The sequence below is a fragment of the Anser anser genome (assembly GCF_964211835.1).
Source record: "Anser anser genome assembly, chromosome: 8".
Lineage (NCBI taxonomy): Eukaryota > Metazoa > Chordata > Aves > Anseriformes > Anatidae > Anser > Anser anser.
In genome coordinates, this window is record NC_139728.1 from 17340186 (window position 1) to 17367774 (window position 27589).

Sequence of the window (27589 nt, forward strand, 5' to 3'; positions counted from 1 at the left end):
GAAATCGTGACTCTTTAAAAACAAATCATGATTTCAGACTTACCTTTAAGAATAACGTAGATAGAGGAGGTACTGGCTAAGTGTGCTAGATGCAATGATTGCGATTGATGTTATTCTCCAAGATAACTAAATAGATGTTATTGTAGTACAGTATTTTTCTGTAGTGTGTGTATTTACTGCAAGTTACAACAAATGAAACGACTAAGGTATAGTGGCATGATCATTGTTTTAATTCTTTATGTAGCTCTTATATCTTTTCCTCCTGCAAGATGTCAAGAGAGTTGACAGCGTTTCAGGCGTTGCTTTGTGGTAATATGACAGATGGCTGCGTGTTTTATATCTAAATACCACTGGCTGCATGCTGTAGATGATGCAGGTGGGGTTAATCTCTGCTTGTACTCTTGTGCTCTAATATGACTAGACTGATACCAGGAGTAATGATATTAGGAGACGCGCAGCTACACCCACCTCCACGGGGCCTAGGGTAAGTGCTCGTAGGCCTTCAGTGCCACCGTGTGGCAGTCAAAGTTTTAATTGTTTAGGGCTTCAGTATTGTTGCTTCAACTCTTTATTTAGGAAACCCAACATAAAATAACAGTACTGGAGCGAAAGAATTACATCAATTCCACACCGTACAGTTTGGCTAGTAATAGGACTTTAAACAGACTATAATCTAATAGAGCCTCCTGCTGGAGAAGCAAGGATGAGGAAATATTTTGTTTACGGCTGATGTAAGTATAGCCTTTGTACTAATTTACAGGAGTTAAAAGTAAGATTTTTATAATACAGTATTTAAATCGGTGCTACCTCTACTGTGGTAGCTTGGCGCAATTACTTAATATAGTAAACTGCATCATTTATACGCATCTTTGTGTACGCATGTCTACAGGAGAGAGTTGGTACTAATTTACTTGAATTTTTTTCTAAATGGCAAACTTCTTTGACTCAGAAATTTATTCTATATCAACACGACATATATACATAATCATATAAACCAATGTGGTGTCCAAAATCTTCTCACCTCCCTCTAAAAAAAAGTTGTAACTCACTCCTCATTGAGGCTCACTTCTCAATATTGAACTGATGCTAACCTCCTGAAATAAATTTCATACTGAGAGTAGTCTTCTTCCAGCTGCCTGGACCATTAATTCTTTTTTTTTTTTTTTTGGGGCAGTAAATCTGCTAAAATCTATTCTATTCTGGTATTCTCTAACCACATGCCCTCCTCCCTGATTGCTTAAGTTAATTCCTTTTAGTTTGCCTCATGCTGGCCTACATGGCTGAGGAATCCAGAAGCCCAGCTCTCCAGATGTCGCGTGGCTTTGAACTGCACCTCTCGCTGAGCAAGGTTATTAATAAATACCCTAGGTCCAGAATGCACGATAGCTATTTTTATCAAAGCGTTGCAGAGAGCCAGCGAAGCCTACGGCAGCGTTCGTTCGCCTTGGAGAGAAGGAGCCAGAGGGCGTTTGGTTTAACGGGCGAGGATGGACTCAGGGGCCGGGGGGCACCGGCCTCCGCCTCGGCCGTGCCACAGCCGCCCCGCTGGGAGCTCCGCGCAGCCTGAAACCTTCCGGAGCCGTTCTGGGGACTGTGACGTTAACGCCCGGCTCGGCAGGGATCAGCTCTGGGCCAGGTAAGAAGGGTGAGTATCCCCTGGGCGTGCGTCAGTGTTCTGAGCGGAACCAGCGTGCTTTTGGGGAGCCGGATCGGCCGGCAGCGCGAGGCAGCCACCGGCACCGTTACGCCTCGGGTAGCGAGGCAGCGGCAAGGCAGAGCGGGCGGGGACGAGCTCGGCCCCGACCCCCTGCGGCGGCCCGGCGCGCGGCCGCCATCTTGTGAGGGCGGGGGGTGAGCGCGGCCCCGCCTCCCCGCCCCCTGCCCGGCCGCCCTCCGCCGCGGGGCGGTGCCAGCGCGCATGCCCGGCGGGGCGGGCGGGGCCCGGGCCGGAAGCGGTGCCGGGGGCGGCTTTCCGCGGCGGCGGCTTCCGCGATGGAGGCCGCGGGGTCGGGCCCGGCCTCGGCGGCGGCGGGGCGGCCGCTGACGGAGGACGAGATGGCCGACGTGAAGAAGGAGGTGAGCGCCGCCGCGGGGCGGGACGGGGCCGGGTGGCGAGGCCCGGGCAGGGCCGAGCCGCTGAGGGCAGGGTGAGGCCGGGCCGCCCCTCACGGCCCCGCCGCCTCCCCGGGGCCCTTTGTGTGATATTTTTTTTTTTGCCGTCACGTCATCTTCCAGTTCGTTAAAGAGCTGAGTTCTGGCTTCTTAGTACCATTAGGCATATGGAATTTTCTTTAAACGCTTTGTCGGAGCTCTGTGAGGCATGTTTTACAAGTTACCACTTGCTGCTGTACAGCCGCAGGGTAACGCTGCAGTAGGCAGCATCCCGTCGTCACAGGGAAAAAAGAACTATTAAATCAGACCAGCTGTGTAACACGATGTATAAATCGGCCTGAGCTAGTGACTGAATTCACAGCTTCTTCTCAAACAAAAGAGTCCATCTGTGTTGCTTCAGCCTCAGATCTTACAGAGTCTGCTTCAGTAATCAGAGGGCTTGGTGGTAACTTGCTGCGTAGTAAGAAATACCGCTAGGTTTGTCATCAAAACACAATATGGTAAACCTGACTGCAGAGATCCTCCCCCCAGGGAGGTTCATTGCTCGCTGCAAGCTCACGTAGCTGCTCCAAAATGGTGCAAGTGGCTCTGGTCAAGGAACCTTGTCAGGGTGAGCTTGGGATCCAGTCAGGCGTTGGCCTCTTCCCGCAGTCGGCACAACACTGCTGTGAGTTGCATGGCAAGATGTGTGAGCGTGACAGAATGAACAGGTGTCTGTGCCTCGGGTAGATTAAGCAATGAACAAGACAACTAGGGTATCAGATACAGTGTAGACCCCACTAATCCTTGTGAAGGCATAGCTGTAATAAAAGTTTAGCTGCTAGTTAGCATCAATAAGCAATGTTCTTGTAGATTACATTTAAAATAAGAGGGCGGACTGCTTCAAGTCACTCGAACTGATGCTTTTGTTAAAAGAAAATGTAAATCTTTGTATCCTAGGTTTAAAAAAAGAGTCATGTAGTTAAATATATTTGTGCATAATTTCTTTTGTACTTATATTTCTTCACTTGCACATTGTCAGGTGGTTATTGCTCGTCACTGACAGCTATGTTGCATAGATGGCTAGGTTAAAATGTTTTATATTCTGTCTGCATCACTATTTATGTTCTGCTCTGTGCACTAATCTTAAAGCCATCAAAAACAGGGTGCTGTATTAAAGCTTTATGTCTTCTTGGATATAGGTGTTATCATCGTGAAACTGAAGGTATGCTTGCTTAGGGTTGAGTACGTTAGAATAACTAAAACATGGTATGGTTTATGTAGGGTATGCAAGCAGTTTCTGCTGTCTTTTGCTACAACCACGCAAGCACTCTCAGGATTTGTTTTGGCATCTGAGTTCAAGTAAACTAGCACTTAAATATTTTTCCCCAAAACTTTCTGTACCTTTTCCCTACTGTTTTGTCACATCAGGGAAGACTTGAGGTGACCTTACCGTGTGTTGCCTCCTTCTGTTCCTTACTAAGTGAACTGTGAAGGAGAACTGACGCAACAGCAGGAATTCTCAGTGTGTGGTGTGGCAGCATACCTCAGCCGTCTTGCAGGGGTGGTCTGGTCTGAATAAACTTGTCTTGAGGAGAAATTAGAAAGGTTGGAATCTCGCCTCCTCCGGCTGGGAAGGAGGCAGCGAGCCATGCAAACGCATCGATACAGAGCAAAGGGTGCTTAATGCTTGTGCTCTGTGTTTACCCTTTCTGTCCCTTACAAACTGTTACCCTCTGAGGACAATGCAGAGGGGAATTCAGGACCGATGCGCTTCATGCAGCGTAAGGCTCATTACAGGAGGGTGTTAGTCAAAACACAATAGCCGTTCAATCGAGTAACAGCTCGCTGTATTCTTCTAATGCTGAAAAACATACTGACTGTTCTGCTTCGGAGTTTGTTGGTGGATCCCCCTTGGTGGTAGGAAGAGGTTCCTGAGAAGTGAAAGAACACAGCACTGCTCGCAACACCCGTAGCCAAGCAAGCACGGGCTTCTTGCACTTGGATACTTGACAGGGATGGCAGAGAAAAGCAGTGGGAGTTGTGCTGTTGCCTTCTTCTGTTCCTCCCAGTCTGCTGTGCTAGCACGGGGTCAGGTAACGAACCAGCTCGTGGATGGATCCTCTCACCTGCCGGAGCCTGAGCGAGGGTGGGAACAGGGAGCTGCCCTCAGCTTGATGTAGGCACCCTGCAGCCGCGCCCTTGGGGTTTGGGTTTTGTGTTGTATTCACTGGTGATGGTCTGCTGCCAGCAGCCTTCCTTTCTCTTCCTTGCGTGCCCTCCTGATTATTCCTTTAACTGCATAACCACAGGCTCTTTATTGATGGCTTGCTTTTGTTGGACCTCTAGGAGCGGAAAACTACAAGAGCACATTCCATTCTTCCTTTGCTGCGCTTGGTGAAGCAGTCCAGAAATTTTTTTCTTTAATTGAGTTATTGGTGCTTGCCACAGCACAGGACGCCAGGCAGTTCTATTGAGCTAGTAAATTCCTTTAAAGCAAAGTCGTCTTCATGCTGCTTTCATGGGATATAACCAAAAAACAAGAGGATATTGGAAGACTTTCTTCAGGAAAAAAGTTGTGATTGTTTTTCATCTTATCACATCTCTCGTATGTAAAGTTTCTTTTTTTCTACCCCTTTTAGCTCTCAAGTAATTTACTTTTGTTGAATCAAATGAGGCAACTTTGGGAGGAGAGGAGGGAATGCTTTTTCACATCAGCAACTTTCAGCTAGCGTGTATCTGACATGCATGTTTCTTCACAGGGAAAATTGTTGGCAAGGGAGCCTGCCGATTCTGTAGTATTGTACAAACTGAGAGTTTGTTTCTCAAGTAAAAGGATACTTGTGACTGTCATCTTCACAGAGCAGTAGATTGGTTTTTGAAACCAGAGTTGTGAACACAGGCATTAGTTCTGTTATGACGTTGGCATCAAGCAGGCCTCTTAACGTGCGGATTGAAATAAGGTGAATGTCATTTACGCTTTGGAGGTGCTTGTGTGGACCCTTGGAACGAGGGGGATGGAGGTCACCTCTTGTTTTGCTGGGTGTCTGAACAAATCCGTCAGTGCAAGAGGGGACACAGGATGCTGCAAAGAAGAGTTCAAAGTGGTGATGTTGCTCCTCTGAATTACCTCTGAAATCGGTAATCACGTGCTAATTGAGTACGGTTAGAAAGGACAGCGCATCTCCCCTGGGAGAAATGGGGGGAACGGGACGGGATACTCGGTGGTGCGGTTCCTGAGGACGTGAAGTGCTCAGAGCAGACTTCTCTGCTTCATCTTGCCCCGTGTTCACTGACTGAGTGTGGGGGTCTGTAGACAATGGATGGAATCCGCTCCTGGGGCAGATTGTTGCTTTTTTCCTTTTTCTTCTTTTTCTGGTTACAGAGAGGATTAAGCAACCAGCTGACACTTGTTAGCTGAAGTTGTGCTGCAGGGGGGAGAGGCATTTTACTTCTGCCAGAGTCATCAGAGATGTACTAATTCTCAGGGGTCAGTGCAGCGTATCGGAAGTGTACAGGGTGCTGCAGGTGTTTAATATAAAATCTTAAACCACCAGAAAGCAGATTGATAAAGAAAAAGCGGCCAGCGAAGTTGTTGAGAGTAGGTACATCTGTGGAAGAGTGTGCATGTCTTGGGGATGCTGGTAATCTGCTGGTGAACTCGTGAACTCACAGCAATGTCTGTCTAATAAAACTTCTAAATAGTGAGTATATGCACGCTGTTGCTCTGAGACCGCTCTTACTCAGTGTACAGAAAGCATCAATAACAGCAGTGCCACGGAGCTGTGCCTCTTGGGTACAAGTAACATGAAAATGTGGCAGTTGGGTAGTAAAATGGGGAGAGTGGGGATGCATGTAGGCAAAATGAGTAGTTGCTGTTGTGTTTTATTTAATTTCATTTTTACTTGGTGACTGTTCTGAAACGTGATAATCGTAGACCTAAAGTAATATTTTCAGTAAATATTTGCCTTAATTACTTAAGATGCATTAAAGCTTCACAGGTCACTCAAAAGAAAACTGAAAAGGATAGGTAAATTAAAATACTTTTAAATATATATATATATATTTTTTTTTTTTACTCAGTTGCACTGAGAAAGTTCTCCCCTAGGTAATACGGTGGCAGCTTTAAAAACTGTTTGACTAACCTGTAACAAAATCAGAAAGATTTCTAATAAAGGCTTCTAAATGAATTAAAAGATCGGCTGATACTGGTTTGTTTTGTTTTTCAGGCGTTAGAAAGGATGCGACCTTACTTGTGTGACAAGATTATAGCTGAGAGACACTTTGATTACCTACGTTCAAAGAAAATACTCACCAGAGAGGACACAGAAGAGATCTCTTCTCGATCTTCCAGTAGGAAAAAAACTGGGAAGTTGTTGGACTACTTAGCAGAAAACCCAAAGGGACTAGATGCTTTGATTGAGTCTATCAGGCGAGAAAGAACACAAAACTTTCTGTTACAAAAGATAACTGATGTAGTGTTGAAAGTCAAAAATGAAAAACTTGAAGCTCTTAAAGGTAAGAAGTTTATAATAAAATCTTGTAAGATAGAAGTTTTACTTTGAGGGTCTGCAAAATACAACTCGCACAGTTCTTCAATACATGTTTCTTATTGCAGATTTTTTTTCCTTTCTCTAGTGTTTGGGGCAGTGTTCTTGGACACTGCATCAGTTTGGGTTTAAAATCTCAGGACGTCTTAATAGCTCTGCCTCCTTACTATCTGAACACATCATAAATAACAAAGTAGGGAGAGGGGGGGAAAACCACAAACATACTCTGTTTTGTTCTGATGGATAAGTCTTTTTTCACACTTCAGTTTTGCTTTCTATGAGGTTCTAATTCAGAACGCAAAATAAGTGGTTATCTTCCATCTTGCGTTTCTCTTGAAGCTATTTACTGCAGTGGCAGGATGCTCGGCTTTTGTTCAACCTTGCACCTCAGCAGAGGATAAGCCCACAAATGCAGTATTGAGGGGAATTTTCCCAAAATGCTTTCAGTGCAAAACTTAAAAATAGACTCTGAATGTATTGCTTCATACAATCAGAAGCTTTGCTGACACAGAAAACTTAAGTTGCTCTATGTATTCACATCTGAAGGCAGAAAAAGAAAGTATAAGCTTTCTAAACCAAAAACCTTACTTCCCCTTCCACACCCATCTAAAGAGCAATAAAGAAGGAAGAAGGTACATTTTTGACCCTAGACATGAAAGGCCTGCAGTTTTCTCTGGCTTCGAGTGCAGCAGCCTTCAAAAGCAGTCCCGTTTGGAGTAGAACAATATGGCTGAAGCTTTTAAAAGGTTTTTTGAAGAATACGGTGAGAAAAGTCTATCGAAAGATAGGTCAGGTTGCCTGTACAAGTGGCATCCTAAAGTGAAGCTTAAATTACAGTGCACTTTGTCAACTAGTAGCTGGCGTAGAGAAATCGTGCACGTGGCTGATGAGATGACCTGCATGTATTTTCTAATTTGACACAACTACTTGGACGTCACAGGTGAGACGAAAAGGACAGCTGGTTAAAATTACAGACAACTGATCTTTGACAATATTACTGATGCTAAATCAGCACAGTTTTAAGAGTGCATCATAATGTAATTAAATTTAACTTCTGTTTTTTTTGTCGTAGGTCTAAGCTGCAGCACCTGCATGACCTCGCTGTATGAAGGAACGAATAATCTTTCTAGATCATATTCTGATGAATCTAATTTTTTTGATAAAACAAAAGACAAAGAATCAACCCAGATGCATCATCCAGAAGAAGATTATAGCACTGCTGCGTTTATGTCTGCTGTCTCTCTTCATTCCATGAATTTACCAATTGCAGAGACAGGAAACGCAGAGTGTGTGGTGTTCTCAGCCACCCTTCCAGGCCCTGGAGACCCTGGTGCACCCCCTCTCCCACCAGAGCTCCAGTCAGAACAGCAAGAACCATCTAACAGTTCAAGTGACAATTGCTTTTTGCCTCTAAGATCACGTTCTCTTCAACCATAGTGAACTTAGTGACTTTTGTCTATTCATCCAAAGGGTACGGAAACAGCATGTGATGTCTTATAAGGGTAAAAAAAAGTTTTCAAACTGTTTATTTGTGAAATCAGAGGAAACAGTCCATGCTATTTACTGTTTTTAACAATTTTAATTGATGATCAGGTGACTCTAGCTGCTTGATTTCATGTTATTTAGGAAGCTTTTATTAGAAAAAAAAGTCATGATACTACGCCAGCAAAGTTGTTTTGTTTTTGTTTTTTTTTTAACCAATATATTTAAGATTTCGTGTTTAGTTGCAGACACTTAAGCTGCAGTTTACAGAACAGTAACTAACAAACCTGGTGTTCTTAGCCTTTCTGTGACAGGTGAAAGGCAAAGGTGGTTAGGAAAAGTACTGAGTATTGAAATTAATTTCCTGAACTAAAAGCTTTAGCTCGCTTGCAGAAAAGCTTGACCTCGTTTGCCAAATTAAATATTTCTGCGTAGGATAAAGTCTGTCCTCCTTGTATGTATATTGTGTGCAAAAAGTATTTCCATTTGAAAAGAACAAATCTGACCAAATCTGTTTCTATGCTTATTTGCAAGAAGTCTCTTAATTTTTTGAACTTTTTGTCCACCAGTACGTTGAAAGGCACTCAGCATCACGTATACTTCCACAAGCCTTAGCATATTATTCTTGTATATTATTTAGAGATTTGTGATTTGAGATGCACTTTAAATATAAATTCTCATTAATACTGGAAAAGGAAAGTAAACTGCTGTAACCACGTCATGTGGGCTATGAAAAAATGCTGTTGTATAATGCTGTTAAGGACTAATGCTTGTATGTTTTGTCCCAGTAGGTAAGTAGAGGAGTCGTGTAGCAGGAAAGCATCCTTAACTGGAGGATTCTTGGAAATGTTGCACTTAAGATACCTACTCCTCGAGGCAGATAGACACGTTTACATTTCAAATTGCTTAGTCAAAGGTATTTAAACCATTTGAGCATGGGAAGGTTCTCATATTTCTTGACACAATATAACATGCTATATTCCTCTCATACTCTACTCTTGAGTTGTAATCTACTTTTTATGAAGGTGGCCTTTAATCACTTTAAAATTACTAGACAAAGACAAACTCTTCCTTGGAAATGTGTACAGTTATGTTCTGCAAAACTACACTTCAGTATTTTCAGTATATCAAAAGGCAGGTTTGTATTTAAGGTTTTAAATTATTTAGGCTCTTATACAGTGCTGTAGCTGTATAATTCCATTCAAATTCAAAGCCAGGGTAATAATTTAGGGCAATAACCCTAAATTGTGCTCTCCTTTTTGAGGTCCTGCAGAAGGCCTCTCTAAATTTTTATTTCATGATTGCTATGGTTTTGGAAGTAGGTTAAAATAAACTGGACTGTTCAGTTATACTCTGTATTCAGTATGTGAATAGCTTACATTTGCTAAAGATGTGGGCTTCTGTTTAGTGTTTATAAAATCCTTGATTTTCTGGTATACATCTAAGGTGATAGACTGTCAGGATGGTGCAAATGCTTGTAAATGAAACTTCAATACAGAAGGCACTCTGGGATTTAAGTACCTAAATCCAAGCAAAATCTTGCTCTCTGACATGAATTGGAGGGTAGGTGTAAATCTCTCTTCCACTAACTTGAACTGTAGTTGCATGTACTCAGGATGTATAAAAGTTTAAATGTCCCTTTGTTCACTGTAAACCACTTGAGTTGCACTTGTGTTCTCAAATATTTTTTCTCTCCTTGTTTTAACCTCCTTAGAAGCTTAGTTTTGGGTCTGTTCTTGGATTCCTCATAAATGGAGGGGAGAGAGGGAGGGAGAGCAAGCTTTGCCTTAACTGAAAGAGCATCAGCTCAAGGTAAAAACCGTGTTGCAGTTCTAAATGGGAACTTGCGTTGTTTGCTGCCTGTCACACAGCACAGCGTGCAGTAGGCCTGCCTCTACAGGGATTACTCCTGCAACGGAGCCTGTTAACCTGAGACTTTAAATGAATGTATTATCTTACCAATGTTTGTAAGGTGCATTTTTTTAAAAAAATATTTTTATCACAACTTTTGGAATAAATTCTTTTGTACAATTGCTTGTTTTCTGTCTGGCTTTATCATTATTAAAATGTGTAGGTTCTAAGTGCAGTTCATGCCAGTATCTGGATGTGGGGTTTTGGTCTTGTATGTGAGAGAGGCTTTTGCTGTCTTTTTAGAGAGGTTTGTCTCTGGTGGAAAGACTGACACACCTGTGTCTGTAGGACTGCATTCAAGAGCAGTGTGTAGGGAAGACATGCATGTGAAATGAAGACCTCATCTGCTTAACTACCAGTTCTGTGGTTCATGATTAGTATCGCTAACCAGATTCTTGCTGTGATTTTTTTTTTAATGATTTGATTGCTCCACTTTATAAAGATGTGAGAAGTGTTGCTTCTGCCTATGCATATATTGACTTCAGTCTCAAGACTTCTTGGACTAGTGGGGGAGAACCAAAACCTTTGTGCATTGAGCAGCATGACTCAAAAGGATTCTCAAGTGTTGCGGGGACTTCAGTGCTTGTTTTCCTTGCACTGCGTGTAGGGTTTCTTATGTTTTATGGTATGTAATAGGAGAGACCAGCTGGGCCCAGTTTACTAACTCCCAGCAAGGAATGTTACCATATTATACTCAACGGCTGCTTCCTAGACCTCTGCCCCGTTAGAAGAAAGCCGTGGTTGCCGGGGCCGGCCCCGCTGCTCGGCGAGGCGGAGGCGGGCGGTCAGTCAGTCAGTCAGGGCCGGGCCCGCCGCCCGCCGCCTCAGGCCGGAACCCCGGGCGCGGGCCCGGTTTCCGTGCGGGCCGTGCGGCGGCGCAGGCCCCGCCATGGCGGCGGAGGGAGGGGACCCGCTGGGCTTCTTCGCGGCCTACGGCAGCTCCAGCTCCGACTCGGAGGCCGACGAGGCCCCGGCCGACGAGAGCCCGGCGGGGGCCGGCGCGGCGCCGGCGGAAGGCAGCCCGGGGAGCCGGCCGCGGCTGCCGCCGCCCGACGAGCTGTTCCGTGAGGTGTCGCAGCCGCCCGCCTTCCTCTACAACCCGCTCAACAAGCAGATCGACTGGGAGAGCCGCGTCCTCAGGGCGCCCGAGGAGGTACGGGCCGGGCCGGGCCGGGCCGGGCGGGGAGCCCGGGGCTGCGCGGGGCTGGATGGGTCCCGCCGCAGCCCCGGGCGCTGTGTTCTCTCCGCAGCCCCCCCGGGAGTTCAAGGTGTGGAGGAACAACGCCGTGCCCCCGCCGGAGGTGTACAGCCCGCCCGAGAAGAAGCCCCCGCCGCCCCCCGCCGTCGACATGGCCATAAAGTGGTCCAACATCTACGAGGACAACGGCGACGATGCGCCCCGGCAGGCCGGCAAGGCCAAGTTCTTACCGGAGGAGGAGCAGGAGCCCCCCGAGTCAGGTAGGGTGCCTGCAGGGCGGCCGGGAACCTGCCCTGCTGGTGGCCTTCGGCCCGTGTTCAGTGCCCTCCTCGTAAGGTGCTGTCCTAATGCAGGGAGCCGGTGCAGAAAGCCTTGGCAAAAACTCCCTCTGTCTGCAGAAGTGTAAGGTAACTTGGTAAATACATAGTAACAGAGAGATTAAGTGAAACCATAGTTTTACGTACAGTACTGCGTGACCGAACTTGACAGGAGATGGTTTAAAACTGTTAATGTCTGAAGGGTTCAGTGGTTACAACTTGCAAGTTCTTGGAAGCTTATTCAAGATGTACTGTCTCCTGTCATAAACACGTAACAGGTGATGCTCTTGCACGGTTTGTAATCTGTTCCTTTCCTGTGCAGACCTGGTGTGCTTTGCACAGACACGTGCTTCAAATTCGTGTGCATAAAGAGCAGAATTGCCGGCACGTGGATTCTGTGAGTAGCTTGTGACTGGAGCTGTGCCTGAAGAATTCAGAGGAAATTCTGCCTCTTCTACATCTGCAGCTGCTCAAGGGCAGAGTAGTAACTGGCTGCAGTGATGGTAACCGAGTTCAGTGTGTGTGTGTTCTGGTGTTCCTGGAGCCAACTGAGACCCATCAGGAATTTCTCTGATCCCCTTCCATTATCATTAGTGGAAGCAGGGAATGATTAAAAAGCATTATAGGGCAGCAGTTATGAGAGACCGACAGGTTCAGGACTTGCTGGAATACAAAGAGGAGTGAGAGCTTCTGTTAATAGTGCTGTCTCAACCCTAGATGCAGATGCATTTGAGCAGCAGGTCAGATCATTTTTATGTTTGCAAAGCTTGGGGTCCAAGGTGGAAGTTAAAAAAAAATAAAATGCAAGTGACAGATTACTGAAGAAAATACTTACTGTCCTTTTCACTTTTGATCATGGTACAAACATTAATGGTAATCTAGGAAATACAGAAAGAAATATTTGAGAGATGGAAGGAATGATTTTATTTAACAAAAATAAAACAACAAACTAATGGAGAAAGAGAACAGCCAATGACAAACAGGAGAACAAAACCAGAAGAAGAAATTCTGGACTTCCAGAATGTACAATAATGTTTTGGTTCACCAGTTAAGTTTTCATCAAACCTTTTGCAAAAAACGTTTGTTCTTTTTGCTTTCTTGCACTTTCTCGTTCTCTACGTTCCTTTGTTATTTTGTCTCTGTCTTGCTCTATTTGTTCTATATGCTGTTATTTTTCCTCCATGCTTCCTTTCTCTTAGGCTTCACCCAGAAACTAAAAAGATAAATTATTAATTTACCTTGACTTTACTTTCTGCTTCTAAAATGTATTTCCTAGCTTTTTATCACATCTATTCAAGTAATAATTTTTTAGAAGCAGGTACTGCACAGCATAACTACTAGCATAACAAGGCCTTTTCTTAGTTATGCTCCGTGATCTGTGGTAGTTAAAACAGCTAATCAACCCTATTCTGACCACATATTGTCCACATTCCAAAAATGAGGATGTTGTTGGCTAATATTTCTGTGTCTCTTTTCCAGGCATCTCATGTGTGGCTAAGTCAGTTGCTCTGGGATGAGGATGGTGTTTAAGACAAAAACACTGGTTTTGCTGACTTTGATTAATTCTGTCTTTTTATTTAAAGATGATGAAAAAGACGACGAACCAGCTTCTGCTAAGAAACGTAAACTAGACTCTGGGGAGCACACAAAGAGGAAGAAGGTATAAGCAGAGTATGCTTGATTTCACTATAATGAGAGTTTCAATGAACTTGGATTCCTCTGCTGGAATGGGAAACAAATACATGTTTACTGAATTTCTCTCTCCTGTTGGGTAGGGAATCGTATTTCAGCAGTATGCTTGCCTTTTGGAAAGCACAAAACTCAATGGACAGTGTTGTGATAGAAACTCGGCTACTAAACAAAATTTAAACCAGTTTATTTAAAAGAGATGTCTTAAAGCATTGTGATGGGTACTTGTGCAGGTTACAGGGTTTCCTGGTATTTTGTTTATCGAGAAACCTGGTAACGTGAGCTTTTCTTGATCTATCTTTCCATTGCGTCAAAGCCTTTCATAAAGGAGCATATACTAAAAATTCTTTGAGTATTGTACTGTGATATGTTTGAATAACGCTGTTTTGGAATTCGTGTAAAGACTGTAAATAAGCCACTGGAATAAATCTACGTTTGAAAACGTCTGTGGTATAAGTATTGCACTGCATGCTTGATGAATAGGAGGGATGGATTCCGCATTGTATGCCTTTCGGTGCTGTATCTCTAATGTCTCAACAGGTTCCTCAGGGTTTTGTTTGTAATAAATATACAACTGCAAACTGAAACATGGACCTAAAAATGGAGTTTAACACTGGATGATTGATTTTGACGTTACGTGATCTGCATCAGTGAAACATGAATCTTAAGTGATAAAAGAATCGAGGCATTTAAAATGTTATTCCTAAAATTGAAAATAGCAACTGTGTATTTACATGAAAAATATTAAGGCAAAGCTGTGGCAGTCTTTGCTGTCAAATTGTATCTACTTCAGTACTAACAGTAGTTAAGCTTCTTAAAGTATTACAGACAGTGCACGTTGCGTTTGTGATGTGCTGCCGCATGGAGTTTTGGGTCTGTACATGGAAAAGTAACAGCAAACTTGTGGGGGAAAGGGAGCGTTACCATAGGTTTGCTGTCAACTAAAGCATCTGCACCTTGGGCAGTGTACAGTGAGATTAGGCCTACTGACTGAAATTTAGGTAATTAAGCAATCAGTGTAAACGCTGGTATATTTTATTTTCGTAATTGCTGCAAGGAGAAACCCTCCTTAATAATGATCTTGCTGAGTTCCAGGTGAAGTCAAGAGCCCTTCACAGCAGTCATGTTTATCCTCTGCTGAAATGGAGTTTTTACTAGGTGGGGAGCCAGCACAGTGCGCCTGGTCAGGAACTGCGGATATTGCATTTTGGTCAGTTGAGGGACTATACTCTTATGCCCATACTTCATTTTTTCCTAGAATGCTAGTGTAAGTCTCCCAATATCCTAGTAATTGTGCATGAAACTTCATCTAAAAGTTACCATTTAATGCGTATCTGTTCTCTTAAAGGAATACCTGTCCCCATGCTTGTAATGCAGGTTGAGATCATCCACTTCAGATTGTCATAAGCTACTAACGCAGCTGCTCTCTAGCTTCTGTTTGAGATCAAGTGTTTGAGCGTTGAGTACGACCTCTCTGAATGAAAAGGCTCACTGTGATCTGTTTTTTTTCTGTATTTGCTGTCCTGATATTGCTAGCTTGAAGGTGCTAGTCCTCAGAGAATGCAGTAGGGGAAAAAAAAAGTGTTTATGCTCCTTTGTTAGTGGAAATGTATTTATACTATAATTGATGTAGAGACCTAAGAGTAGGGAATAATAACAAGCTCCCTTTGACGTGCGAAAATCAGATATTAGGTCAGTTTCTCCAAGGTTCAGCTTGTGGCCAGCCGGCAAATTGCAGATTACCTTGTCTAGCAAGATGCTTTTGGAGAAATCTGCCTGTATGTACCAAAATTATTCCAGGTTTATGTGGGTTGGGTGGAAAAATTTCTTGAAATTTGAGGGATTTGACATAAGTACAGGGTTCAATGGACTGCCCCATTCAAAAAACTTCTATAGTAATGTCTGCTACTGACGTGCTACTTGAAGAGCGTTACAGCTGGAGGTTAATGTCATTACCTCTGGAAATAGGATGCATTCCCACGATTGCCATGACCAAGGAGGCTTTTGTCCTTCCATTGTGTGCTCTGCTATTCTATGTGGCAGCTCAGGAAGCTACCATGCTAATCACACCTTTTGTTTTCAGATAAGATGATATACGTGGTATCCGGTTGTCTTGAAGCTAGCACCATCTGATACTCAGTTTCCAAGGAGAAAACCAGCATGTCTAATCTGGGAGAAAAATGATTAATTGTATTATTTACACATTTAGGGAAACTCCATTGTAAGCAGTGACCATGGCAGCATCCCTATTCAGGACACATGGCAAAAGCAACTATTTGTCTTTTTCTTAAGACGTCTGAAACAAGGCTGAGAGCCTGAATGAGGTGGAGTTACCTGGGTGAACCGCTGCTGTTGCTGGAGGGATTTTTGGTAGAGATGCTTCTGTCCAGAGAAGCTCTGCGTTTGCAGCTACTGAAGCAAGTCAGAAGTGTTCTTGGGTGTACAGAAAAGCCTAGAGCAGAGAGTGGACTGTTTCCTCTGTGTGCTTTTTGGGTGATTAGGTGGAGTGACACTGATTTACAAAACAGGAAAGTTTGGTAGTGATACAGTGCTTGAGAGAAGCAGATCAGGCAAGTGTGAAGAAATGAGCAATAAGATTTTCCCATTTGATTCAAAAGTTGAAGAGGGGAAGATGAGAAGCTGAAAAGCAAAGCTAGCTTTGGGCAGCTCATAAAGAAAATTTGGCTACTCTGCAACAGGATCTGTGAAGTGCATAAGTGAACACTTATTAAACTTAAACTGATAGCTCAGTTCAAAAAATGTCTAGAGAACACTTTATCCCAGTGTCTTTCAAGAGGAGACAGTGACAGGGAACATACATCCCTGCTTACAAATGTGGATTATTGGCTTTGAAAATTAGCCCACTATTAACTCATCATTTGCATTGTTTTTACCATGAATCAAATGTGATGATGATCATTATGTGTAACGGGGAAAAAAGGCAGTAAAAAGTCCCTACAAGTTTGATTTGAATTCTCTAAAAAAATTGTCAAGAGTAGAAAAATGGTGGCTGGAAGGCAATTTATTTGCAATGAACACGTCGCCTCCAGATGCTGGCATAATAGCAGCTACATAATGTAGCTCTCCGAGACAGGCAGGATGATCTGGAGAAGAAATATTCAAGGCAGTATAAAACTACAGCTGTTTAGGATAATGGCTTTCATGGCAGGCAGCGCGTCCTCTGGGAAGTGCTGATGGAGAGATTGCTGCAAGGCATCCCTCTGTCAGTCTGCTTGTTGTTCCGCTGCGAGGGCTCGATGCATGCGAACACTGTCGAAGAACTGATTCATTTACAAATGGTTTGTGATAAGTTTCAGGCTGCCAATCTGAAATTGAAGCCGGGGACATGCAGTGTGTTCCACAAAGAGTAATTTATCTTGAACCTGTAATCAGCAAAGGAGGAGGATTTTTTATCAACAGAGAGAAAGAGGAGCTGTGTGGAGCTGGCTAACCCTTATTTCTCTGATGACAGGAAGCTCATTTGCTGGTTTGCTAATCTTGCAAAATCTTGGCAGAATTTGGATGAAAAGATGTAATGCTTTCAGTCACCAGCAGGATACAATTTGGGTTTTCTTTTCAGGCTTGAAAGGCTCTTGTGACCGTTTCTGACTTAGCTTGCTGGTTTTTCCACAACCCTTTTACTGCTGGACACAGACGCTTGTGCTTTTGGTTTGGGTGTAGGTTTGATGTGCGAATGACACAGGACTGTCTTGAAAGCATGTTTCAGGCTAATATTGCAGACAAAAAGACTTCTCAAAAAGAGGACTTGAATGGGATGTTTTCAGAAAACACCTTGGCAAATGGAGGCACCTTGTTAAGGAATCTAACTAACTCCGTTACTGCCAAAGGCATTTTCTGGGTGCATTGACTAAGGTCAAATTTAAAGGGTGATGCAACAAGAGGCAGAGAGTAGCTAGACGTTCTGTGGGCTTGTCGAACTTTCAAAATGGAAATGTAAGTGGTATTTCTGTATAGCAGGTGGTTGCAAAATACAGAAAATTGCTGAGAGAAATGCCATGCTTTTGTTGTACATGAGGCTTCCAGTGAGATGCCGGAATCTCAGTGAATTATTTTCTTCTTGAGACAAACCGTCTGGTAGCAGTGGACTTTTTATCAGAGCTTGTGAAGTCATATAATTAGGAACCAAGAAATAGTGGGAATAACAGAGGAACAGAGATTCAACATGAATGAAGGACTAGATCACAATAGAGTCCCTGAGGTATCCCAGGTCTAGGGGAGTATTCATACGAGTGCACTGAATTTGTGTCGTTGATAGACATGTAGACCTAGATCAGTTGGACTTGGAGGGGGGAGTTGCATTAGAGATTGGAATGGGTTTATGCTCTGGTTCCTTTGAACTGTTTTCTTCAGGGCACCTCTGAAAAATCAGGAATTTTCAGGGAAGCCAGGACCTGTGGAGCTGGATTGACAGAAGAATGCAATGAATTCAGTGAATGGAGATAAGCATTTTTGATCCTTATCGAATACTTTTATCAGTGCTCTTCATTTAGAAGATGAAGTGCTCTTCATCTTTAGAATGCTTTCATCTTGGTAGTTTCAAAAGATAAATCACACCTTTGCTCTGCTGCGGCTGTGAGCACCAACACAAGTGCTCTGTGTTGTGCTGCCTTCTGACAAGGTGAGCTTATTCCTGGGTGCAAACGTTGATTTACCATCCCTTTGCTTAACTTCTCCAACTGTCTGTTTTGGCTGTAGATGGATTTATAGAAAAAGAAATACAGAATGGATTAACACAGAATAACCCCAGGAAAGTGTAATGGGGAGTGAAAGCTAAACCACAGGGTTCATCAGGAGAGGATTAACATCCTCTCCTCAAAACAAACCAACCAAACAACAGCCCCCGGCAGCAGGCTCCTAGTGAGAGTTATCATGAGCCTTTTAGTTAGGAAGCAAAACATGGGCCAGTTTTGTTGAACTTCTCCAACACACTGTGATAAGAGATGCTTGAGGAACCAGCCCTGGTGCTGTGAGAGACTTAGTTCGTTCCTTTTGTAGGAAGGAACACTGTTACTTAATAAAGAGATAAAGAAGGTTTAAAAAAAACAAAGTTCTCTCAGTTAGGCTTCTGGTCTAGAGAAAGTATCCCTGTCTGGTGTGATAAGATTTCTAAAACAAATGCACAAATCCCTTCCTTAGGATTGATAAATCCTAATGTGTATTGTGAGACTAACAGAGCTTTATATATGTCTGAAACGTTTCAAAGACTAATAGTACTTAATGTAGCTGTAACAGGGGCGATGGCAAAAGGTTGTTTATAAACATACTGTGTAATAGTTTGGCATCCTGATTTTTATACAAGGTCCAAGTTTTTACTTGCTGTTAGTGACTTGTAAGTGGCATGGTCTCAAAGGAACCTTGGTGCCCACCTCAGGGATGGTTGTAAATGTGCTGTATCTCTGAGACAGCTTCAGTAAGCTACATCTTCATTGTAATGAAATGCTGTTTGCATCTTTCAAACTGAAAATTTGCAAAGTATCTGTATAGGTATGTATCCAGTAGAGGGTGCTTTCGTTCACTTAGCAGTACTACTTTATGCTGTAGAGCCTGGTTTTCTTTGATTCAGCCTGAATTAAGTGCCTCTTGAAAGCGTGCACATCTGTTTTGTTTGCTTTCTTGATACCTTGCTCTAGATTGTTTTTGTGCAACGAAGGCTTTTCAAACTGCAGTTATTTGGGAAATGATTTTAGCCAGGTATGTGTGTCTGCAGCAAAGCAGTGAAAATCAGTATCAGAATAATAAATGGTTAAAACCATACCAAACTTCTACTGAGGGCAAACGAATTCATGGGTTCCAAAGTTTCTGGCTTAGAAAAAAAAGACCAAGAACAGGGACTTTATTATCCTGTAATTGGAATAGTAATGGTTGGATTAAATTCAAGACCACTCAAAAAGATGATTTCTTGGGAATGAGAAAGTGAGGAGGAATTGGCTTTTGAAAGTTTTATTTGCCTAATTTCCCATGCAATCATAAGCTGCTTGTTTTATTAGGAAAACAGGCATGCTTGTAACTTGAGTATTAGGCAGCAGTTTTACAGATATTTTTTCCCGTCTTTCGTAGAAATTACAAAAATAAAGCTGTCATGTGCCTTCGCAAAGGCCATCCAGCCCATCCGCCCGCCCCAGGCCAGGCCAGCCGTACCCACGCCATTCCTGGCAGACGTCTCCGTTGGAAAACAATGCTTCCATGGAAGGCAGCAGTGCAGTGAGCACCACCAGCACGTCGTTCGGTTTTGGCAAGTCAGTACTTTAATGAATCTGTAGGGATCAGCAAAAACATGCATTGAATAAGGGGGTTGACACCCTTCTTCTCCATTTTGGGGAATCATATAACCCTCTCGCTCAGCTCTGGGGATTATAGTCTTGTGTTTGCTCAGAGCAAGGCCTCCTGTGTAAGCACAGGGGCACGTGGCTCAGGATGACATATTCAGAGCTACCAAATGTGATTTATCTTGGGTTTCGCTTGGTTCTCTGGTTGCGGCACAGCTGGGAGAAAAACATTTTTTATGTCAATGAACCAATTCTAAGCTCAATGACAGAATTTTAGCAACTTCTGAGGGCATTTTGTCTGGTCAAAACAACCTGGTAATGCGCTGCAACGACGTTCCCCTGGAGCAGGCTTCTGCTGACGACTGTGTTGCTGATGAAACGGAGGTCCTAGAGGTTGGAACTGACCCACTGTATGTATTTAGTCTTTTAATTAAAAGACCTCATTTAATATTTCACTGGATTTTGGCTCTATACTGGAAGTTAATGAACTTGTTTGCTGTGGAAATACCTAATATGATGGGCTTAAAAGGCACAGGTTGCCATGAGCTGAATGTGTCCCATGGTAGGTGGAAGTTCCACTTGGACTACAGCTCCATGCATGCCTTCGCTGTCTTCTGCTGGGTGCAACACAGGTGTCTTCACTGATAGCTATGAAATTCAGCCTTCGGTAGGTAACATGCCTTAAATGAAAGTCATTTTCATGATGGGAATATTTTGCAGACCTTGTTTTTTGTTTTTCCTTCTCATTCTGCAGAAGTCCCACATTTAAATAGTGTTCCACAGAAATTATCCTGAAAAACTATCACATTTAGTAACATGTAGCACTAATTCCCAGGAAACTCTCTACAATTTTCCATCAGTGCTGCGTTTTTATGCCAGACTGGGATATAACACTTGAACATTTAGGACCAGAGAGAAAAGCTGTTGGGAAATTGGCTCTCCTGGTGCTTGCTAATCCGTTTCAAAAGGTCAGTTCCATCTTAAAAAGCTGTTTGGTTTCCTCAGTTATATTGCATATGAATTTTAATTGTTGAATAAGTAGCTCTTCTGTGTTTATTGCAAAATAAGCAGGTTTACTGACCCTCCTTGTCAATACTATAGGGTTGCTGGGAAGCTATATGTGGTATAACCACTTTAATTCTATTTCTGATGTCATGCTACAATGATGCTTTTCAGTCTGTGGTTACGTTTACTTCAGTAAATCATTTGGCACAATGGGAGAGTATCCATGATGTGAAACAGTCAGTGCTGCAGGCTAGCTCTGCTCTGCTCCCATAGCCTCACCACCCAGCAGCAGCTGGAGGGCGTTAAATGCACTCCTGCGCTGCATCTTCTGGTTTGGGTTTCATCCGAAAGGAATCCAGCTGGTGCAGTCTGAAACCAAAGCATGATCTGCCAGGACGATGGGGAGAGTCACTTCAAAAGCATGCTGCTGACCCAAAGCAGAATGCTGCTGCTGCCACAGTCAGCCCCTGCGAGCAGCCCTGTCTCTGGGGCACGCCTCCTTGCCCAAAATTAGCCTTGCTGGGACAAAAACGACTGTATGCAGATTGGATTCAAGGCTTGTGCTTTTGGTAGCATGCCAATACTGACTTCTAAACTTAGCTTTTTCCATGCTTTAGATTGTGGTGTGGGGTTTTTTGTTGTTGTTATTGTTGGCATTGTTGGTTTTGTTCTTTTCCTATTAATGGCTCTGATATTAATTAAGCACAGGGAATACTGGAGAAAGAGAACTAGAGTTAAGTTTAAGCACTTATCCTTCCTTCCTTGTACCCAGACTGGTGACACTTCTCCTTAGAGATGCAGCATTTGTTGCTGCAGCACTTGACGTGCGTCTGTGGAGCTCAGCTATGCATGAATCCCACCACAGGCAGTGGAAAATCTTTGTGTATGAAGTAAATCACGTGTGAATTTATGCTGCCAGGGGCCATAGCACTGATCATCTGATTCTTGATAGGGACTGAAGCCTTGTTATACATCCCACAGTAGAGTAAGGAAAGTAATTTGTGTTTGTTTTTTTTTGTACTCCTTGAAAGAATGGATCCCTTTCTCCTCCCTATGCTTTCTTCTCTAGAGAACTTACTAGCATCTAAATTTAGCAAGCTTACAAAAACGTTTTTTCATTGCAATATAGTTGTCTTAAAAGATGAATTTCTCCCTGAGGACGTTTGGGCAAGGTGGAGAGAGAGATTGATCATTTCCAGATGCTCTTTGCTGGCAGGCAAAGAAAAACTCTGCTTCAGGTAACATTTGTGAATGTATTTCAAAACAATCCATGTTGTATGCAAATCTGGCAGGGAGAGTGCAGGCCAGTATGAAAGGCATCCCAACAGTGCCTGAGATGCACCGATTTGCATTGCCATGGCTGCGGTGATACGGTGGGGCTCACCCCTGCTGACTGGGCTAAAAGTCTTTGGAGCTTCCCTCCCTGTGTCACCTATTTCCAGGCAGAGGATGGATGTGCTTTTCATGGGGAAATACAGAGGCCACATTCAGTGTGCTTCTCATTAGACAAATCACCCCGCACCGCTTGCTTAGAAGTGGAAATGATGGAAATACATCACTCACCTTTTAATTGATGCTTTGGGTACCTTTCCTGGTAGGCTTCCTAAATACTGCATGCCCACAGGACGTGGCACAGCGGATGACAAGGAATTCGACAAGGGGCTTCTGGGGAGTTCCCTGAATTACAGAAGCAGGGAGAGCGGATGTCTTCCATGTCATCGGAGATGGGAGGCAGTCGGGGAGAGTGACTGAGTGACTGTGCATTTGCATCCTCTTCTTCGTACGCTCCGTTTCGCTTTCCTGCAGAGCACAGGCAGGGCTCACACAGCAGCAGCTGGCATCACTGCTGCTTTTGCCTGTGCACAAGAAGCCGATATTTCCTTTGCTGCTGACTCTTCCCTGGCAGCAGTGTCCTGTCTCTAATGGCTACAGTATGCTGACGTCTTAATGGTGAAAACTGAGAATCAGCCAGGTCTGAAAGAGACCCCGGTAGCTGGAAACAAAAGGTTCTCCTCCCATCTGTGCCTGTCTCTGAGGTAAGAGCAGTTGTGGCTTTGAGCAGTGGGAGCGGTGGGGCTCATGTCTGTCAGAAGTGAAGGAAGTGGCTCCTTAGTGAGCAGTCCTTCACGTCCCCCCATAACCTCTGTTGTCCTTCTCCAAGGGTGTGTGGGACAGGAGAGCCGGTGCAGACCGAATGCCTTCGTGAGCCCCGGGCTGGTTGCTGACTCGGCGGGCAGAGGGCTCGAGGGCAGGCGGTGCAGCGGCACGTGCTGCCTGCTTGTGCGCACCGAATCGAAATGAGCAGCTGCTGTAAGCCTGCCTCCGTTCACATGTTGGTCTTGAAGCTGCTTTAACTGGCAATCAAAATGACAGATAAGCACATTTTAGCATGTGCCCTGAGGCAGGGGCCAGAAGACCCTGTCCGGTACTGGGGGAAAAGGGAGTGCCAGGAGCAGCAGCACCACAGCTTGCACCTCTTCTACCCGAAAGCACGCAGCGAGACAGGGCTCTGCTCCTCTGCAGTGGCAAAACACAGGGCTCTGGCAAGCATCGCTGTCAGAACCCTTCTGTGGCCAGAGAAATTGATGCATGGGGTCTGCAGAGGGAAAGACGTCTAGAGCTGGTGAAATCCCACTTCAGGCAAACAAATCGGTGGAGCTCTGTCCTGGTACTTGTCCCAAAACTGAGCAGCAAACTCAGCTATGATGTAGTAAGTGAGGAGAATGAAGTGAAGAGGGAGAAAGGAGATAAAGCTGGGGGTAAAGGGGAAAGATGCCTGCTAATAGGTTTTTAGAGTGTTTTCTGTGAGAGCAGGATGTAAGTAGGAGGAAGGGCAGGACTGGGAAAGGAGATGAACCTTGCAGTTTCTGTCATTAAAGAAGGAACATGGGCTGTAGGAAAGAGCACTTTGAATCCTAAGACAAGGTGCTAACATTTTTGAGGTATTGCAGCTCTGAGACTTGATGCCCTGGTTGGTAAGGTGCCAGCTGTATGGCTCCAGCAGTGTTGCTTAAATGCTTCGTCAGCTTGGGGATGTTTTATAGAGGGATTCTTTGGTGCTTTTTTAGAGTTATTGTTTTTCCCTTACATATTTGATAGCGAACATGTATGAAGATCTGAAGAAGCATTTCACCAGGTAGGTTTGTGTATTTAAGTACTCATGGCTACATGCTGCCATAGACGCCATGTGTGTGTGTGTCTCCAAAATTTCCCTTCCAAGGCCTGCAGGCTTTGACCTGCCAGTAGCTGCCCGGACGGGGGCCTGTCTGTCATGTAAGGACACACCATGTCAGCTCAGAAGGGCTGCAGAGGCGTAATGGGGTCTGATCACGTAGTTTGGCCCCTGATACCTGATAAACCACACGCATGACCCCATGATCAGAATGGGCTGGGTAGAGAGACCTGTTCCAAAGGATGCTAAAACTGGAGGCTTTACAATGGGACCTGTGTTTTCTTTGTTGTTGTTCGTAAAGATAGAAGCCTCCGTGTGGTTAAAATCTCTTTTGTTGTGTTTGGTTGGTGATTTTTTTGAGGAGGAGGGAGGTAATTTTAGGTCTTCAGAAGTAAAAGTTAGATCAAAATGCTGGCAACTGTTCAAGATAAATGAGCAACCTCACCATAAAGGCTTTTCAGTCACCTTGGAAACCCCGTTTCAGAAAATGAGTTGGAGTAATTTTAGTTTCAGACTTCCCTCTGCCCTCCTCCCTCCCATGCAAATTCTGTTTTTACACTTGGTATATCCTGTTTAGCTGTGTTTCTTTTCTATATAAACAAGGGAATCTGCCAGACAAAGCTGGAAGAACACTGAAAATGACCTTGCATATGATGTTTCAGAGCATGAAACCAGTGTTTGGAAACATACAAGTTAAACCCTTCTAAGAATAGATTAAAAGGAAAAAGCAACCAGACATTTTTAGATCTTACAGATAAATGTAAAAAAAAAAAAAAAAAAACAACACAGAAGTTTAATTTTAAATGCTTATTTTTTACGTAGTGCAAAGTCTTTTTCTTCTTCAGAAGAAAGGCTGGGGGGGGGCGCATTAAACAAGGAATAACCTACTTTGAAATACGGATGTCATGCAGTAGACACACAGGGTCTGTGAGCATCGCCAGTGCTGTGCTGTACTGCAGCGCTGAGAGCCTGGGCGGGCGTTACCCAGATTACGCTGTGGCATGGCTGGAGACTCAAAGTAATTAGGGAGGAGATTAGGATAAAGTAGTGCTTCTATCCACTAAAGAATGTAAATATTTTGAATATTTTCAGCAGCTCACACTTCTCAATAACAGACCTGATCTGAAGAGCACCCTCACTGTGAGGGCCCACTACAGAAAGCGCAGAAGCCTTTGTAGCCTTCCCCGTGCACTTGAAATGAGCTGAGGTGCATGGACTTTCCACTCCTGCTCAGAAAATATCTCAAAGTGAAAAGCAAATTGTTTTTAAATTATTTGAAAGATTAAATTGCATTTAAATATCTATTTCATTGTCCAGGTAATACTCTTGGGATCCCAGAGGAACCCGTGCAGGACTGACTGACAGTGTGCCAGCGTCCAGTGCCTCCTCCTCCTGCAGGACTGCCACAGGCTGTGCCGGGTAGGAGCAGATGCCACGCAGGGCCATGTCATGGGCACCACAACACAGCAGCAAATGAAAGCCAAATGCATCTCGCTCTGTGCAACACATTTTACAAGAATATCACGCTATCGTTTATATATATAATATCACTGTGCACCACAAGAGACATGGGTTTTGTGATTACAGTTGTACTGCAGGTATTCCTGGCTGCAGCCAGCTGTGTCAAGAGTTCTCTCTGCTGGCTCGGCGTTTGTCCTGCGTCCTAGCAGTGCCCGGACAGCACCTGGGCTGGCCACCCCGTCAGTCAGTGCTTGTGTACTTTCTGCCTGGCAGTGACCACTGACTGAACAGCGAGCCTGCGCCTCGCAGCCGAGTGCACGAGTCGTTAACACAGCTTAGTATATATTTAATATGTTGTTTGATTCTTACATAATTTTAAACAGTTACTATGTACTGTCTTTTCCTCAAATGCTATTAATAGACTAATGACTGACATCTAGTTTCCCCTCCTGGTTGCTGTTTTGTTGCTGTTGTTAGTGATAATTCTGTGTTTACTCAAAGCCCGCTCCTCGTTCTGGCAGCACTTATTGTACATGTCATGCTGTAATGCACGCTTCACATCAGGAAAGATAAGGTGGCATTTAAGATATGCTTAGAGCCACAGGGTGCCTACTGCTTGGGATCAGGGGCAGGGGCGACTGTCAGCACTTCCATCCCGGGAGCCTTTTTTTAGTAGCGGCAGTGGGTGAAGCTAAAGAAGTCAAGCACCGAGCTGAATTTGGACAAAGTGCAATGTCCACATTTGGCGATGATGTTAGTGGCAGGAGGCAAGAGCCTGTGGTCTAGAGAAGGGGCCACACTGAGGTGTTGTTCTGGATCGGGTCTTGCAGCGCACTTTGAGTCAGTGAAATTTCACAGAGTTTAATCCAAAATAGAATTTGAGTCTAAAAATAGCCAAACAAACCATGGCAGCACACTGAAAAGGGTGGGACAGTCTTCTCCAAGTGAGACCAGTGAGGAAGCACAGAATGCTAGCAGGCCGTTACACTGATGCATCACATGAGATGTGACTGGACACAATAACTGACTAACATTTGGTTTACATTTTTGGAAATGTTTCCTAACCACGTGGCTGGTTAGGCCGTTGAGATGCTAGTAGGACCATGAAGCTTGAGATACTTATAACTAGATTGGTATGAATATGAGCAAACAAGGAGATTTATGATTAAGGGAGCACAAATGTATTTTTTCACCTTTCTTTTCTTGGATTCTGTTGTGTCTTCCTGGGGTGAGTAATCGTTATAATGGACACAAACAAAAGAAACTTGACCGTGCTGTTTCCCCATCAGCTGCTGCGCTTTTGCCTTTCCATGTTATCACAGGAATGAAGGAGAGCTGGGAGCGAGCTGTCAGCAGAAGGTAAGCAGCAACCCTGGCAAGTTTGCAAATGAGGGAATTTCCCTGCGTCAGCCGGTAGGATCAAGTACTAGTCTTCTTTGCTGGATTGTTCTTTACAAGTCAAGAAAGCCCATCAGGTCAAAACATGTGCTTCACCGTGGCCGGCCTAAACAGGAAAGCTTTTTTTCTCCTGTGGAACACTGATTTTTCTCTGTTCCACTTGGTAGGTACACTCCAGGAGATTAAAAAAAAAAAAAAAGAAAAACAAGCCCACCACCCAGACCCAGGGTTCATCTGCACAGGCAGACAAGAATGCTTTTCTAGTTTTCAGTCACCCTACTGAAGCAGTGCTGTTCACATTCTGCAAACAACTAGGTGTGAGCACGTTAATGCATGCACAGACTTCATCGTAATAGTTTCTTACTAACAGCTTCTCTGACTGCTCCCTTTGCCGCACACACGGTGAAGAGACAGAAGAGAATGGTTCACGTATAAAACTCTGCAGATCGTGCAGCAGCTTGAGGTGGTACACTGGGTTCCTCTGGCTTTTTTTTAATTAATTTTTTGGCTTTGCAACATACAGGGTAGCTATTGTGAAATGATCATACATGCAAATATATAAAGTTATTTGAATAATAAAAGTATTTAACTTAAGAGAAAAATAAACCAGGTGCCTTCAATATGTGAAAGCCATTTGCAGAATTTGCCTACAGAAACAGCATCAGTTGCTTAAAATTGAAGACCACACATCTTCGAAGTATCTTGTGATTATCTTAAGTACTTTGAGCACAGCACAGTATATTCAGTTCTTAAAAAGGATCAGTGTTCCCATTTAAGGACCTTTCAATTTTTCTTTTTAAATATTACCTATCATTCTACAGTATTTGGGTCCCTTACACTTTGCTCAGTCTTGAAACTCAGAGTTCTGAGGCTGACGATTAAAGAAAAATTCCCATTCCTAATGGTAGAAATGAAAGAAAGGAACTTTAAGGAAGTGGAGTCTCCTCAGAACACGTTCATTAAATGCATTTTCCCAATCTGATGCACTGTTGGCTGTTAATAGGTAACTGGAAACCATTCAAAATATT

General features: G+C 43.9%; 2 protein-coding genes across 8 annotated transcripts; both read left to right on the plus strand.

The window, feature by feature from the left end:
• The first annotated feature begins 4 nt into the window (after positions 1 to 4).
• On the plus strand, positions 5 to 10156 carry BCL10 (BCL10 immune signaling adaptor). 4 transcript variants are annotated; one of them, XM_083847236.1, is made up of 4 exons: positions 2115 to 4699; positions 6321 to 6609; positions 7714 to 8112; positions 8915 to 10156. In XM_083847236.1, exons 1-3 carry the CDS (start codon positions 4613 to 4615, stop codon positions 8076 to 8078), a joined length of 741 nt encoding a protein of 246 aa, XP_083703362.1. In that variant the 5' UTR covers positions 2115 to 4612; the 3' UTR covers positions 8079 to 8112; positions 8915 to 10156. The 4 variants fall into 4 exon arrangements, 3 of the variants coding, with proteins under 3 accessions (XP_083703364.1, XP_083703363.1, XP_083703362.1); XR_014587625.1 differs by having other exon boundaries at positions 2116 to 4699; positions 7714 to 8143; XM_083847238.1 differs by lacking the exon at positions 2115 to 4699 and adding an exon at positions 5 to 1636 and having other exon boundaries at positions 7714 to 10156.
• A 672-nt stretch (positions 10157 to 10828) lies between these two features.
• LOC310903634 (UPF0690 protein C1orf52 homolog B) lies at positions 10829 to 27167 on the plus strand. Of its 4 annotated transcripts, XR_014587627.1 has the most exons (7): positions 10830 to 11187; positions 11285 to 11492; positions 13133 to 13209; positions 19317 to 19495; positions 20092 to 20192; positions 20361 to 22566; positions 25020 to 27167. XR_014587627.1 is itself a non-coding variant. In XM_083847239.1 (4 exons), the coding sequence occupies exons 1-4, from the start codon at positions 10924 to 10926 to the stop codon at positions 25062 to 25064; spliced, it is 594 nt and encodes a 197-aa protein (XP_083703365.1). In that variant the 5' UTR covers positions 10829 to 10923; the 3' UTR covers positions 25065 to 27167. The 4 variants fall into 4 exon arrangements, 2 of the variants coding, with proteins under 2 accessions (XP_083703365.1, XP_083703366.1); XR_014587626.1 differs by lacking the exons at positions 19317 to 19495; positions 20092 to 20192; positions 20361 to 22566 and having other exon boundaries at positions 10829 to 11187; positions 25020 to 25121; positions 26453 to 27167; XM_083847239.1 differs by lacking the exons at positions 19317 to 19495; positions 20092 to 20192; positions 20361 to 22566 and having other exon boundaries at positions 10829 to 11187.
• The last annotated feature ends 422 nt before the right edge of the window (positions 27168 to 27589 follow it).